The 12,960-nt window shown below is 35.9% G+C and overlaps 1 protein-coding gene across 1 annotated transcript in view; it reads right to left on the reverse strand.

The window, feature by feature from the left end:
• WNK3 (WNK lysine deficient protein kinase 3) overlaps positions 1 to 12,960 on the reverse strand; it is a 182,902-nt gene that overhangs the window by 134,645 nt on the left and 35,297 nt on the right. Inside the window, exons 3-5 of the mRNA XM_040266051.1 lie at positions 4,459 to 4,631; positions 3,649 to 3,869; positions 2,672 to 2,829 (exon numbers count right to left, since the gene is read on the reverse strand). Coding sequence (XP_040121985.1) covers positions 2,672 to 2,829; positions 3,649 to 3,869; positions 4,459 to 4,631 — 552 coding nt within the window. The remainder of the gene's footprint in view (positions 1 to 2,671; positions 2,830 to 3,648; positions 3,870 to 4,458; positions 4,632 to 12,960) is intronic.

A 12,960-nucleotide genomic window follows, 5' to 3' on the forward strand; every position in this document is an offset into this window, starting at 1 on the left:
CTAGAGGAAAACATAGGCAAAACACTGTCCGACATAAATCACAGCAGGATCCGCTATGACCCACCTCCCAGAGTAATAGAAATAAAAGCAAAAATAAATAAATGCGACCTGATTAAACTTAAAAGCTTTTGCACAATGAAGGAAACGCTAAGCAAGGTGAAAAGACAGCCTTCAGAATGGGAGAAAATAATAGCAAATGAAGCAACTGACAAAGAATTAATCTCAAAAATATACAAGCAGCTCATGCAGCTCAATTCCAGAAAAATAAATGACCCAATTAAAAAATGGGCCAAAGAACTAAACAGACATTTATCCAAAAAAGACATACAGATGGTTAACAAAGACTTGAAAAGATGCTCAACATCACTCATTATCAGAGAAATGCAAATCAAAGCCAGAAGGAGGTAACGTCTCACACCAGTCAGAATGGCTGCTATCCAAAAGTCTACAAACAATAAATGCTGGAGAGGGTATGGAGAAAAGGGAACCCTCTTACACTGTTGGCGGGAATGCAAACTAGTACAGCCACTATGGAGAACAGTGTGGAGATTCCTTAAAAAACTGGAAATAGAACTGCCATATGACCCAGCAATCCCACTGCTGGGCATACACACCAAGGAAACCAGAAGTGAAAGAGACACATGTACCCCAATGTTCACTGCATCACTGTTTATAATAGCCAGGACATGGAAGCAACCTAGATGTCCATCAGCAGACGAATGGATAAGAAAGCTGTGGTACATATACACAATGGAGTATTACTCAGCCATTAAAAAGAATACATTTGAATCAGTTCTGATGAGATGGATGAAACTAGAGCCTATTATACAGAGTGAAGTAAGCCAGAAAGAAAAACTCCAATACAGTATACTAACGAATATATATGGAATTTAGAAGGATGGTAATAATGACCCTATATGCAAGACAGCAAAAGAGACACAGATGTATAGAACAGTATTTTGGACTCTGTAGGAAAAGGCGAGGGTGGGATGATTTGAGAGAATAGCACTGAAACATGTATATTATCATATGTGAAACAGATCGCCAGTCCAGGTTTGATGCATGAGACAGGGTGCTCAGGGCAGGTGCACTGGGATGACCCAGAGGGATGGGATGGGAGGGAGGTGGGGGTGGGGGTTCAGGATGGGCAACACATGTACACCCATGGCTGATTCATGTCAATGTATGGCAAAACCACCACAATGCTATAAAGTAATTAGCCTCAAATTAAAATAAGTAAATTAAAAAAAAAACTCAACATTCAGAAGGCTAAGATCATGGCATTTGGTCCCATCACTTCATGGCAAATAGATGGGGAAACAGTAGAAACAGTGGCTGTCTTTATTTTCTTGGGCTCCAAATTCACTGCAGATGGTGCATGAAATTAAAAAATGCTTGCTCCTTGGAAGAAAAGTTATGACCAACCTAGATAGTATATTCAAAAGCAGAGACATTACTTTGCCAACAAAGGTCCGCCTAGTCAAACCTATGGTTTTTACAGTAGTCATATATGTATGGGAGAGTTGAACTCTAAAGAAACCTGAGCGCCAAAGAGTTGATGCTTTTGAACTGTGGTGTTAGAGAAGACTCTTGAGAGTCCCTTGGACTGCAAGGAGATCCAACCAGTCCATCCTAAAGGAAATCAGTCCTGAATATTCATTGGAAGGACTGATTCTGAAGCTGTAACTCCCAATACTTTGGACACCTGATGTGAAGAACTGACTCACTGGAATAGACCCTGACGCTGGGAAAGACTGAAGGCAGGAGGAGAAGGGGATGACAGAGGATGAGATGGTTGGATGGCATCATAAACTCAGTGGACATGAGTTTGAGTAAACTCCAGGAGTTGGAGATGGACAGGGAGGCCTGGCGTGCTGCAGCCCATGGGGTCACAAAGAGTCGGACACAACTGAGCGACTGAACTGAACTGAATAAATATCTAAAAATTCTTCACAATATTACTCAGTCGTTAAAAAGAATACATTTGAATCAGTTCTGATGAGATGGATGAAACTGGAGCCTATTATACAGAGTGAAGTAAGCCAGAAAGAAAAACACCAATACAGTATACTAACACATATATATGGAATTTAGAAAGATGGCAATGATGACCCTGTATGCAAGACAGCAAAAAAGACACAGATGTGTATAGCGGACTTTTGGACTCAGAGGGAGAGGGTGAGATGATTTGGGAGAATGGCATTGAAACATGTATAACATCATGTAAGAATCGAATCGCCAGTCTATGTCTGATGTAAGATACAGCATGCTTGGGGCTGGTACATGGGGATGACCCAGAGAGATGTTATGGGGAGGGAGGTGGGAGGGGGGTTCATGTTTGGGAACGCATGTACACCCGTGGTGGATTCATGTCAATGTATGTCAAAACCAATACAGAATTGTAAAGTAAAATAGAAAAAAAAAAAGAAATGGATATAGATAATATATCTGTACATGTTCCCCAAAGATACTAACATAGAGCATTTTATATGACCCCATTTGAGTATGGGTACATAGCATAAATCTAAAGCTTGTTTCATTACAATTATGTTAAATTTAGCACTATTTAGACAGAACTAAACCAAAGTTAGGTTTGACTAAGTTGACTTTTGGTTAACTTTACCATGAAATGTGGCAATTTGTGAAGTAAAAAGAATAAAGTTATACTTACACTAGTTACTTTACGGTATATTTGAGCTGCATTCTGGCATTCAGAATAAGGGTACTCCGAAGTAGCCATTTCCAGCATACACATTCCAAAAGCATAGACATCCACAGATTCATCATAGTGCTCTTCATACATCTCTGGGGCCATAAACTCAGGAGTACCTACAAAATACCACAACCACACATTTTTAAGAAAAATGTAGAGAATTCCCTGGCAGTCCAGTTGTTAGGACTCTGTGCTCTCACTGCCTAGGGCCCAGGTTCAATCTCTGGTCAGGGAACTAAGATCACCCAAGTCATGTACTGTAGACAAAAAAAATCTATGCCAAGATCACATTCCCTTTGCCATAAGGATTACTTGAGATAATTTCTGTTCCCTAAAAGCAAAAATACATATATATATATATACATACATAACCCCCGCCACACACACATATATATATAATGTCCTTAATTTTCCATATTGATAAAGGACAGTTTGCAATGCTCATAGGTAATGATTACCAAAATCTGTTTTTCTTTCTATCCTTTGTTTTAGTTATTTAAAACTTTTGAAGTAGTACATCCTCTTTATAAGTCCTCAGAATTTTTCAATATTATTAAATACATCACAAAAGAAATACACTGGGATGTCTCTGAAATCAGTCAATATAGAATAGACATTTCAAAGTAAACTCACATTCTAGGCCAGGGGCCAGTAAACTTCTCTATAAAGGGTCAAACAGTAAATATTTCAGGCTTTGCAGTCCATATGGGTTCTGTCACAACTAATTAACTCTGACACTGTAGTGCAAAAGCAGCCATACACAATATGTAAATGAATGGGTGTTGCTGTGTTCCAACAAAACTTTTTTTTACAAAAATAGGCAGGGAAGTTCAATTTGGCCCACAGGTTGTGGTTTGCTGATTCCTGTTCTAGAAATATACAGTTAAAAAAAAATTTTCCTTTACACAATCAATAAACTATAAAATGTTAATCACCAATGACACTTTTAGCAAATGATGTACGCATTAAGGTGGCTAGTCCTAGATCACCAATCTTCACAGATCCAGTGGGTCCCGTGATGAAAATATTGTCACACTTCAGATCCCGGTGAATAATAGGAGGAGTCCTAGTGTGCAAGAACTGCAACCCCTTTAAAATCTGCCTGCACCAGCTCCTTAAGACCTTTGGTTTCATTACTTTAAATCGTTTTAAGTACCTACACAAAGAAACAAAAGATCACATGTAAACAAACATACCTAGCTTATTGTATAAGTACATTATTGTAAATCACGTAAGCCAGCCAATACAGTATGTATTATGATTGCCATCATTGAGTTATTTTTTTATTGTCTAACAAAATATTTTAAAATATAAAGCCTCAAAGTACACCGCCCCCTACAGAAAAAATACATACCACATATAACAGTCACAAATAAGTGGCTATACCATCAGATGAAATGCTCTAGTCAGAAACAAAACAATAGACTATAATTATATAGCATTGCTCACTAGATATTTGAACCTGCCACATCCCCACTCTTTCATCCTCTACAAAATGACATTATCTCTATAATGATTTCTAACTGTTAAGTTCAATGATATGCCACAAACATTAATTTTTCAACACTGTATTTTCTAACAAACTTCATTAACACCCTAATTTTTTAACCTGCCCTGAAACACAGTCACTAGATTCAGATTCTACCAATTCTTTAACCATGTAGTGTTACGTTGCAAACAACTTTTGTGACTCTTGAAAATTATTTCCAAATAAAACTCCATTGGCACTATCAGGGTCAACTTACGTCTTTAAGGTTCCTGATGTCATAAGTTCCGTCACTAATACAATACATTTCTTTCCTTTTAATATAGACTCCCAGGAATCATAAAATCGAACTATATTGGGATGTTGGAGACCCTTTAACATCTCTGCTTCTTCCTTGAACCTTTGCTGCTCAGCTTTGGTTAATTTCCGGTCCTAAAATGGAAGATCAAGTTCCAAATTAAAGTCTAGAAATTGTCTTGCACATTTACAATACCACTCAAATGAGTATTTTATTTATGCATATATATATGTATCTATATTCACCTGTCAATCCTTTTCTCAGTACCTATAAAATCACTGATATTCTTTGTTAGGTATTTGCTCTAACTCCTCTCATAGAGCAAAATGCTGCAGTTGTTTGTTGTATTTGTTGTTGTTGTTTAGTTGCTAAGTTATGTCCAACTCTTTTGTGACCCCATGGACTGCAGCCTGCCAAGCTCCTCTGTCCATGGGATTTCCCAGGCAAGAATACTGGAGTGAGTTGTCATTTCCTCTTCCAGGGAATCTTCCTGACCCAGTAATCAAACTCACATCTCCTGCATTACAGGTGGATTCTTTACCACGGAGTCACCAGGAAAGCGCTGTTTGTTGTATACTTTAAACTGATATATTGCTATATGTCAATTATATTGCAACGAAATTGGAAAAATAAATAATAAAATTTCTTTTGCTGGAAAAGAAAAATAGTATCTCAAAATGAGAAAAAGTAATAATCAAAACCAGTCCAGTCTGATTCCAAATTGGGAAAAGAGTATGTCAAGGCTGTATACTGTCACCCTGCTTATTTAACTTATATGCAGAGTACATCATGAGAAACGCTGGGCTGGATGAAGCACAAGCTGGAATCAAGATTGCTGGGAGAAATATCAATAACCTCAGATATGCAGATGATACCACTCTAATGGCAAAAAAAAAAAAAAAAAGAGAGAGAGAGAAACTAAAGAACCTCTTGATGAAGGTGAAAGAGCAGAGTAAAAAAGCAGACTTAAAACTCAACATTCAAAAAACTAAGATCATGGCATCCAGTCCCATCATTTCATAGCAAATAGATGGGGAAACAAGGGAAACAGTGATAGACTTAATTTTCTTGGTCTCCAAAATCACTGCAGACAGTGACTGCAGCCATGAAATTAAGACGCTTGCTCCTTTGAAGGAAAGCTAAGACAAACCTAGACAGTGTATTAAAAAGCAGAGATATCACTTTGCCAACAAAGGTCCGTATAGTCAAAGCTATGGTGTTTACAGTAGTTATGTACAGATTTGAGAGTTGGACCATGAAGAAGGCCAAGTGCCAAAGAATTGATGATTCTGAATTGTAGTGCTGGAGAAGACTCTTGAGAGTCCCTTGGACAGCAAGGAGATCAAACTCATCAATTCTAAAGGAAATCAACCCCGAATACTCATTGAAGGACTGATACTGAAGCTCCAATACTTTGGCCATCTGATGTGAAGAGAAGACTCGTCAGAAAAGATCCTGATGCTGGGAAAGATTGAGGGCAGGAGGAGAAGGCATCAGAGCATCAGATGTTTGGATGGCATCACTGACTCAATGGACATGAGTTTGAGCAAACTCCTGGAGATAGTGAAGGACAGGGAAGCCTGGCATGCTGCAGTCCATGGGATTACAAAGAGTCGACATGACTTAGCAACTGAACAACAATAATCAAAACAGATAATAAAAAACTTTCCCCTAAAAAATCTCCAAATTTCCACATCTAAGGATCTATAATGTCGGAAGGAATAACGGAATGTTAGACACCTAGATATTTATTCTGGTTAAATATCTGAATTGGCAACATATTTCCAGACAGAAGTATAAGGTTACCAACCAGTAAAAGACATTCAAACAGGCATTGGACCTGTAATTTGCCACATTAATACTAGAAGGCAAATGAGCAATATTTATAGAATTCTGAGGAACGACTGTGACTCTCAAATTCTGAACCCAGACAAGCTATCAATCAAGTTTACAAGGGAAAAATACACAATTTCCATGAAAACAAGGACATAGGAAGTATACTACATCATTTACCAATCCTGAAAATAGTACTCAAAGAATTAAATGTGGCCAAATAATATCATTAGAAAAAGAGGGTGTAGCATGTCATAAATAGTAAGAAACTTTCAATAATGCTTTTTAAAAAAGAAGCTTAAGTAACTGTGGCTAATATGGTTGGCAATATTTTCTAAACAGTAATTAAAACTGAAGATATATACAGCTGACCTTTGAACAACACAAATTTGAACTGCATGGATCCACTTATACCTGGATTTTTTTTCAATAAATATTACAGCGCTACATGATACATTGTTCATTGAATCCTTGGATGTGGAACTGCAGATATGGAGAGTCAACTAAAAAATTATCATGAATTTTCAACGGCTTAGGGCTGGCACCCCTCACCCACACATTGTTCAAAGGCCAACTATAATGCAAAATGATAAATCTGGAATTACTTCATTAAAATCTAATAGAGCAGGAAAAATAAAAACAATTTCTATCTTCTGAAAGGGAGAGGAGAGAAAGGAGTGATAAAACTATTTTAAGTTTTTATGTCAATAGATAATCAAATTATGTTAGTTAAAAATGTAGGTATGATTTCCATTTCAAGATGGTTGACAACATATTAATTCCCATCCCTTCTTACACCCCACCAAAACGACAAAAGAAATATATAAATAAATCCACAGTAGTACTTTAAATGTGAGATGGGTTCAAACTAAAGATTTTTTAAAGATAAAAAATATATACTCTAATAGAATGCAGTTTTATGAAACTCATGAGAGTATAAGAAACGGTAATTTGATAAAAGTAAAAGACTTCTGTTAAAAAATGGTTTTATAAAGACTTCATAGTAACCCTATGTGTCACAGCCACAGCTCTGACAATTTCATTTTTGGTTACTTTACTCATATTATTCCTTGATATGAAAATATGTAAAAGGAGAGTCAGTTGCAGCATGGTTTGTAATTGTGAAAAATTAAAAATAATCACACGAAGAAGGCAATGGCACCCCACTCCAGTACTCTTGCCTGGAAAATCCCATGGATGGAGGAGCCTGGTAGGCTGCAGTCCATGGGGTTGCTAAGAGTCGGACATGACTGAGTGACTTCACTTTCACTTTTCACTTTCATGCATTGGAGAAGGAAATGGCAACCCACTTGAGTGTTCTTGCCTGGAGAATCCCAGGGACGGGGGAGTCTGGTGGGCTGCCGTCTATGGGGTCGCACAAAGTCAGACACGACTGAAGTGACTTAGCAGCAGCAGCAGAAATAATCACAATGTCAGTAACAAAGTCTATTATATGCCAAGCACTGTCCTAAATTTTTTTGTATATTAATTAACACTTTTAGTCCCTACAACAACCCTTTGTGATAGTCACTAATACTGTCATTACCATTTGCAAATAAAGAAACTGAGGTTAAGACAGTTAAGTAATTTGTCCAGGATCAAATGGGTTATATACATAGAATGCTAAACTTGGCTATAAACAAAATTAACAGTTAAACGAATCAGCTAGATCTATGTGTAGTAATGTGGATAGATCTCCTAAGGCCTACTGTTGAGTGAAAAAAAAATCTGAAAGAAATTTATAACAATGTGTACATAAAAGAAGGGGTTTTCTTGGTGGCTCAGTGGTAAAAAATCCACCTGCCACTAAAAATAGTTTTATGTTTTACTTTTTAGGTCTATGAAGTTGACGTGAAGTTGTTCAGTTGTGTCCGACTCTGTGATCCCACTGACTGTAGCCTACAAGGTTCCTCCATCCATGGAATTTTCTGGGCAAGAGTACTGGAGTGAGTTGCCATTTCCTTCTCCAGGGGACCTTCCTGACCCAGGGATCGAATCCAGGTCTCCCGAATTACAGGCAGACGCTTTACCCTCTGAGCCATGAGGGAAGCCCCTTTTAGGTCTATAATTTGAGTTATTTAGGGCTATAATTTGAGTTAAAATTTTGTGATGTGTGAGAGTTAGGTCAAGGTTCGTTTTTTTGAATATGTATGTCCAGAACCTTTTGTTGAAAAAACCATCCTTTCTATGCTCAATCACCACTGCACCATTTTTCTTTCTAATATCACTTGACCACATCTGTTTGGGTCTATTTCTGAACTCTATTCTGTTCCACTGATCTATCTGTGTATCTACCTTTTTGCCAATATCATACATTTATTATTACTACACCTTTAGAGTAAGTCTGGAAATCAGTTAACATGAATTATTCAAACTCGTTCTTTATCAAAATTGTTTTAGCTATTCTATTATCCTTGCCTTTGTATATTAGGGTTTTGTTTTTTTTTTTTTTTGGCTGTACTGGGTCTTTATTGCTGTGTGCAGGCCTTCTCTAGTTGTGGCATGTGGGGGCTACTACTCTCTAGTTGTGGTGCGCAGGTTTCTTATTGTGATGACTTCTCTTCTTGCAGAGCATGGGCTCTAGAACACAAGTGCTTCAGCAGTTGCAGCGTGCAGGCTCAGTAGTTGTGGCACATAGGCTTAGTTGCCCCAAGCACATGGGATCTTCTCAGACCAGGGATCAAACCCATGTCCCCTGCATTGGCAGGTGGATCCTTAACCACTGGACCACCAGGGAAGTCCCTCATATTAGTTTTAGAGTCAGTTTGTCAACATGTAAAAAAAAAATTCCTGCTGGGATTTTGCTAAAATTGTTTTGAATTTCTAGGTCATATGGAGAGAATGAACATCTTAAGAACAGTGAGTCTTCCAACCAATGCATTTATTTAGATCTTTGATTTCTTTTAACAGTGTTTTTTAGTTTTCAGCATATAGATTCTACACATACTTTGTTATTTATACCTATGTATTTCATTTTGGGTGCTACTGTAAATAGTACTTTTTTAAAACTGCAATTTCCAATTATTTATTGCTACTGTAGAGAGATATAACTGTTTTTTTTATATTAACCTTGTATCTGGCAAACTTGTTAAAATCACTTATTAGTTTCAAGTACTTTTTTTTAGATACATTGAGATTTTTCATGTAGATAATCATGACATCTGCAGGTAAAGACAGTTTTATTTCTTCCTTTCTTCTGTATTCCTTCTATTTCTTTTTCATCCCCTATTTTACTAGCTAGCACTTCCAGAACAATGATGTTGAGAGCATCGTATCAGAAGTGTTGAGAGAAGACATCCTTCCCTTGTTAGAGGAAAAGCATTCAGTCTTTTCACCATTAAGTATGATGCCAGCTGTTTTAAGCCATTCTAATAGTTGCATTTTTTAAATAGGTGTCCTTTAACAGGTTGAGGTTTCCTTTTATCGCAAGTTTGCTGAGTTCATCATGAATAGATACTGAATTTCTTCAAATGCTTGTCCTGCAACTATTGAAATGACCATGTTGATTCCTCTACAGGCTATGAATATGTCAAATTACACTGAGTTTCAAATGTTGAACAATGCTTGCATCCCTTGGAAAACTCCACACTAGTCATCACGTATTACTCTTTTAATATATTACTGGATTCAATTAGCTAATATTATGTTGAACATTTTTTCATCTATGTTCACAAGGGATACTGATCTATAGTTTTCTAGTAATGTCTTTAACTGTTTTGGGTATCAAGTGCATAGGTGCTGGCTTGACTTCTGGCTCTGTTCTCTTGAGCAATCATTCCTCTGAAAGTTAGTATACAAATGAAGGTTTGGGCCTCCACTTTTTCATCCTATACCTTCTAACTTCATCTCCATGGGTCTTCTAGAGAGCAGATATTAAAGATAGAATTTTCAGGTATTATATTCTATCATCAGCAAGAAGAGATAAAGTTATCTCTTCCCCAATGTTTATGCTGTTTATTTTCTTATCTTATTGATTCTGTTGAAACATCCACAATAACAAAAAAATAAGTGTGATAACAGTCACCACTGTCTTTTATTGTACTTTAATTAAAAAACAGCCTTATCTCATACCTTAAGACTGTTTACAGTATTTTTTTAATTTCCACAAATAGTTTAACATGTTGAAGTAATTTCCTTATATTCCTATGTTACTTTTATTTTTTAATTAGGAGTGGCTGTTGAGTTTTACCAAATATTTTCTCAGCACCTACTGATATGATCATAAGGTTTATTGACAGGTTCCTGACATGATCATAAGGTTTATTGACAGGTTCCTGACATAGAACTATTCTTCAAATCTTAAAGCCTAGCACATTATTCTTTTGACCCACTGGTGAATTCTATTTGCTAATATTTTACTATGGATTTTAATATCTATATTCATATATGAGACTGAGCTATAGTTTTCCTTTTTGTACAAAACTAGCACTTAGTTTTAAGATTATACAGCTTCATGAAATTAACTGGGATTAAACAGTTTAACATTGGAACAGCTTGTCAATTAAAGGTTGTTTAGAAACCAAGCTCTGAATCTTTCTCCTGATGTGTTTTTCTCTTTTTAAATTATAAAAATATTCAGGCATAAACAGAAAGGTGTAACAACCAAGTTTGTTTAATTTTTAACATTTTGCCAAATTTGCTTCCATTTTAACAAGACATTACAGAATTAAAGACCTCTACATATCACTCCTTGATTCGATTCCTTTCCTTTCCCTCCCAGAAGTAACCACTGCTTGAGTTAGGTTTTTAATCCATGAAAGTTTTTAGAAGTTTTAATTATATGCTTGTATCCATAAGCAATACAGTTTTACATATGTTAAAACATTTAGGTGGTTATCACATGGTATGTGTCCTTTTGCAAATTACTTTGCTCAATGTTACATTTTTTTATATTTATGTACTGTGATATGTATAATTTGAGCTTATTCATTTTAACTATTATATAGGATCTCATTAGACAGTTCTACCACACTGATGAATAAAGTTATCCATTCAACCCATTGATGGGCATTTGGATTGATCCAAGTTTACTTTATTATAAACAATTTTGCATTACATATTCTTGGGATGGCTCCTTGCCCTGGTATTGTGAAAGTCACTTAGTCGTGTCTGATTCTTTGTGATCCCATGGACTATACAGTCCATGAAATTCTCCAGGCCTGAATACTGGAGAGGGTAGCCTTTCCTTTCTCCAGGGGATCTTCCCAACCCAGGGATCGAACCCAGGTCTCCCACATTACAGGCAGATTCTTTACCAGCTGAGCCACCAGGGAAGCCCAAGAATACTGGAGTGGGTAGCCTATCCCTTCTCCAGGGGATCTTCCCGACCCAGAACTGAACCGGGGCCTCCTGCATTGCAGGTGGATTCTTTACCATCTGAGCTACCAGGTATTAAGTGAGGGGGAAGAGCTTAAATCCCCTCTCTACATCATCTTAATACCTAGCCTACTTTTCTTCTTTTTCTCCTAATTTTGACTAGGAGTAATCTATTAAGATTTAAAATTAAATCTGTTATCAATTAAATCTGTGTTATCATTGTGAAAAGTGGAATCTAGACAGTAGGTATTTATGAATGTTCTAAGATTTTTAACTTTGTTCTAGATTTGAAATGTTTCATAAGAAAATGCTAGAAAAATTTATTGTCAAATGTACACATAACATTCTCTTATTATTCTTTTGCTTTTTCATAGCTGGCTATGTTGCATTTCTCATTTCTTCTCTCATATATTTTTACCCTCGTATTTTCCTTCATCAGGTTCATTAATCGTTTTTCAGAGTCAAAAAATTTGGAATTTATATTTTATATGCATAATTTTTATTAATTTCAATTATTATAACTCCCTCTTTCTCTTTTTTGCTTTCTTTCAGTGTTACTTCTCTAATGGCTTAAGATAGGTACTAAATTCCTACTAGTTATTGTTCATTAATAATGAAGGTATTTTAGTGATAAATTTTCTTATGGGTATAGCTTTTGCAAGGACTCACAAATTTTGTTTCAAATACCTTCATTTTCATTGCTTTCTAGTTAGTTCATATTTTCAGTTTTATTTCCTCCTTGATCTAAATTTTATATAGGACTGTGATTTCTGATCTCCAATTAGTTAAGACTCTTGTTACTTGTTTCATTATTTATTTCTAATTTTGAGTGATGCAGAATATAAAACCTCTTTTCTTTTAATATAAGGTTTTCTTTGGGCCACATATTTAACCAATTTTTTAGTAGCTTGTAGACTATAAAAATGTGTATTTCCTATTTGAAGGATATTTAAGGTTCTATATATACCCATCAAATGGAGTTTATGGATTATATTATTCAGTTCCTATTTATTCACTTTTTGTCTGCTTGATCTGCCCTATTCTGAAAGAAGTATATGACATTTCCTACTACAGTTATTCATTTATCCATTTTCCTTTAATCTATTTGAGGTTCTGAATTTAAAATATTAACCAGAATATTTTTGGTGCCTACAAGTCTTTATCAATGGTATTTATCTTCTTAAACTATGAAGCAAATAACTTTATAATAAACAGGTATTTCTGTTTAATGCTTTAATTTTACTTTCTTTCTTCTGAGATAGATATTAATATTGGTTGGTACTCCTCCTGCTTTCTCTTTGCTGGTTTATAGCT

Source organism: Oryx dammah, unplaced genomic scaffold, assembly GCF_014754425.2.
Source record: "Oryx dammah isolate SB20612 unplaced genomic scaffold, SCBI_Odam_1.1 HiC_scaffold_23, whole genome shotgun sequence".
Lineage (NCBI taxonomy): Eukaryota > Metazoa > Chordata > Mammalia > Artiodactyla > Bovidae > Oryx > Oryx dammah.